At 38.8% G+C, this 3,593-nt stretch overlaps 1 protein-coding gene across 2 annotated transcripts; it reads left to right on the top strand.

Annotated features, from left to right (window-relative positions):
* The first annotated feature begins 1,167 nt into the window (after positions 1-1,167).
* On the top strand, positions 1,168-2,677 carry faimb (Fas apoptotic inhibitory molecule b). Of its 2 annotated transcripts, XM_046855010.1 has the most exons (4): positions 1,170-1,446; positions 1,559-1,787; positions 2,054-2,103; positions 2,358-2,677. In XM_046855010.1, exons 1-4 carry the CDS (start codon positions 1,336-1,338, stop codon positions 2,493-2,495), a joined length of 528 nt encoding a protein of 175 aa, XP_046710966.1. In that variant the 5' UTR covers positions 1,170-1,335; the 3' UTR covers positions 2,496-2,677. The 2 variants fall into 2 exon arrangements, with proteins under 2 accessions (XP_046710973.1, XP_046710966.1); XM_046855017.1 differs by lacking the exon at positions 2,358-2,677 and having other exon boundaries at positions 1,168-1,446; positions 1,938-2,067.
* The last annotated feature ends 916 nt before the right edge of the window (positions 2,678-3,593 follow it).

Raw genomic sequence — 3,593 nt, 5'->3', positions numbered from 1 at the left:
CGAACACACAGGAACACACAGGAACACACACACACACACACACACACACACACACACACACACACACACACACACACACACACAAACAAACACACCCACACACACACACACACACACACACACACACACACACACACACACACGTTAACCACTGGGAGACAGCAGTCCACCTACAGGCATGATTGGATAGGAGGAAGGAAACCAGAGTACCTGTTAGAACCTCACAGGGACACAGGAAGAAAAATGAGAAACAGACAGTAATCTGAGTTTACTATCAAACCGTGGACCCCACTGGAGTGAGGTGCCATGACTTGTTCAACCACCCTGCTTCCTATAATTACTTGTACTTAATTAATTAATAAGGAATCACTCTGCCTAAAGCTGGCTTCTATGCTTCAAAAACATTTTACCCAAAGTGGAAGAAAAATGGCAGCAAACTGAAAAGTCCCTAAGATCTCAGTCAACCCATGTTTGCTCCCTGACTTTCACACAAAATCAGGCAAGCATAAATGGTAATAAGTCAAGAGTCAAGAAGCTTTTATTGTCATTTTAACCACATATAGCTGATGCATTACACAGTGAAATTAAACAACGTTCCTCCTGAACCCTGTTGCTACATACAACAACTGTCAGAGAGCAGAAAACACAGGGCTAAAGACTAGTAAGTGTCTGGAGGGAAGGGGTGAGAAAATGAGGGAGGGGAAAAAGAACAAAAGGAAAAGAATGAGTAAAAGAGAGGTTGCCATCTACTGGTAGTTCTCTTACTCAGAATTTAGTCATCTTCTAAAAGACAATTTACAAAGGGATCTAGTGAAACTATATACAGCCAGTAATTTGCATTTGGCCATTGTGGCACTACTTAGGGAGGATACAGTACACAAATAGATTAGATGACATTTCGATGGTTTTATTGGACTGGGATATATTGCCAAGGCAATGTATTTTCCTTTAATGTAGTTTTTAGAAAAATGACTGCAGGAAAAACCTAAATTGCTATTTACTTCAGCTTTACTTGAGTTTGGACTTATGATTCCAAAGCACCAGTGTTTTCTGGATCCACCATGTTTCAAAGGAGAAGCGAACACACACACACACACACACACACACACACACACACACACACACACACACACACAGGGCCTGGTAATTTAATCCTCTTAACACTAATGCATGTGTTGCTGAGTGAGCACTGGTCAGGAATAAAATGGCTTCAGGAAATTCATCAGCAGTTTAGAACTATGAAGATTGTTAATATGTTCCGGTTTGGTTTTGGACTGTGTGTTAGGGTGGAATAAAGGGAAAATACATAACCTGCAGTAAGGTCAGTAGACTCAAATGGCTGACATGGTGGGTATGTGGGAGGTACCTCTCAGTGACGGGATTTACCAGATTGAATTTGAGCATGGAACCACTACAGGGAAGCGGGTAATTTATATCAATGGAAAAGTGAGCTGAAAAGTTTATTATCCTATGTTTTGGTTTGGTGCTGATGCAAAATAATGCAGATTATTCTTAGTGTCATCATGCTGTATATTCAACAATGGTTTTGTTTTTGAAGGAGATCCTCAGGCGGGACTGGATGTTCAAACTGGTGGGTAAGGAAACATTTCCTGTTGGACATACAGGAGCAAAAGCTACTATAAATATCGAAGCACTTACCGGCTTTACTTATGAGTACACTCTGGAAATCAATGGAAAGAGCCTCCAGACTTTTCAAGACAACTGGGCCAAAATATCCAAGACTTGGCTGCTGAAACTTGATGGTGCTGACTGTAGAATTGTTCTCGGTAAGAAAGATTGTCTGTGTGACTCATTATCTTTAAGAAGCTCATTGTCTTCAAGGGAATCTTATTTAAACCTGCATGTGCAGTTTTCTGCAGTCTTTTTCAGACAAGCATGCAAAGAGTTCTAGATGTCTGTAGCATGTGTAATTACAGGATTACAGTCACAGGCATCCTCCTTTGCCAGATGTTGCAATACTCCTGAATGTCCTCATGTGCTCCATTTTCTAATGTGTGTTGTTTGAAGTTCTCTGGTTTCTCTAACTTTTTAGAGAAAGACACCATGGATGTATGGTGCAATGGTCAAAAGGTGGAAACCACGGTAAGTTACGTTTTGAACTTCTCTGAATCATAAATCATGCTTTGGGTGACTCATTGTATGAAAAGAGCTCATGCGTCAATATAATTAAAACTTGCCACGTTTAAGAATATGCTGCTGCAGACATTTAGAATGAGATACATTCAAGTAAGCATCCATTTGAAAGGATATTTATAGGGGCTGTGCTTTTTATCTAATGCATTAGCAACTCTGACCTTGCCAAAAATGTGTGTATTTCTGTTTGTATTTATGCACAGGGGGAGTTTACAGATGATGGCACTGAGACGCACTTTGCAGTAGGGAAACTTGAGTGTTGCATAAAAGCCACTGGCAGTGGGAAGAAAAGAAATGGAGTAATGCACACTCTGCTTGTGAATGGGACAAAGGTCATGTGATAGCGAAGAAGGACTTGTTTCATTTTTGAGTACTTGAGGATCAGGTGGCAAAGGAACAAGCGGTTACTTCCTTGTACTCTGGCACTTCTGAATGTATTGTTTTTGAAAAGTGATTAACTAAATGACCTGTAGTTTGACTTGGGAAAAACTCCACTATAGAACAATAAATGAAATAAATATGATCAGCGATTTAAGTCATTTTAATGAATTGAAAATGGCATTGTTTTTTTCTGGTTATCTACTATTTCTATAAACACCTTTGTAGAATTGAGATATATATTTTATCAATTATGTCGCAGATTAGATGTTTTCTTATATTCTTACTGCAAGGATGCCTTTTTATGCACAAAATAAACTGGAATGAATTACTAAAACTAATGTGGCATCGACTAATTATGGTCTATATCATTTTACGTCTTATCTGTGTGCACGCATATGCAGTTGCACACAATGTTGTGCTCAGATTAAAAACTGGGTCGAGTGATAAGTACACCCCCTTTGTTGCTATGTGACTTATGTGTTGGGGTGTGACCACATGGATAGCAGCTGGCACTCTTAAAATAAGCCTGTCACCCCAGTTCTGAGCTCAAATCTTGTGTCCAAGAGTTTTTTGTTCTCCTATGCTGTTCGTTTAATGAAACATTCAATATTCATATTTGTTCAGAGTTAGGCATTTTTTGTGCCATGCCATAAATGGAGGAACTATTAAAACCAAGATCGTTACACCCAATGTGGTTATATTTTGCACTCTGATATAATTCAAAAGACATTTTATGGATAATTACATAACAATTTTGATATTGTCAATCCAACCATATATGGTAGAGTACACAGTGAAACAAACCACAAACCAACATTTCCATGAACCAAGGTACTACATAAGCACATATGGGAATTAAGTACAAATACTACAATTTTTCTTGTATCAGAACTTCACTATTTAATCTATTTGGTGACGATCAATATTTTTTCTTCTCACTGCGTGCTGTTTACAACCCAGTAACCTATTTCTTGTCATTGCGTGGCTTGTTCAACCTGCCACTTGTTTATCATTTTCTAGCTATTGCGCTCCACAGATGTAGGATAGCCTATGAAGAT

Source organism: Silurus meridionalis, chromosome 1 (genome assembly GCF_014805685.1).
Source record: "Silurus meridionalis isolate SWU-2019-XX chromosome 1, ASM1480568v1, whole genome shotgun sequence".
NCBI classification, from domain to species: Eukaryota; Metazoa; Chordata; class Actinopteri; order Siluriformes; family Siluridae; genus Silurus; species Silurus meridionalis.
The sequence above is the reverse complement of the archived record's forward strand: the minus strand, read 5'-3'. Positions and strand labels throughout refer to the sequence as shown.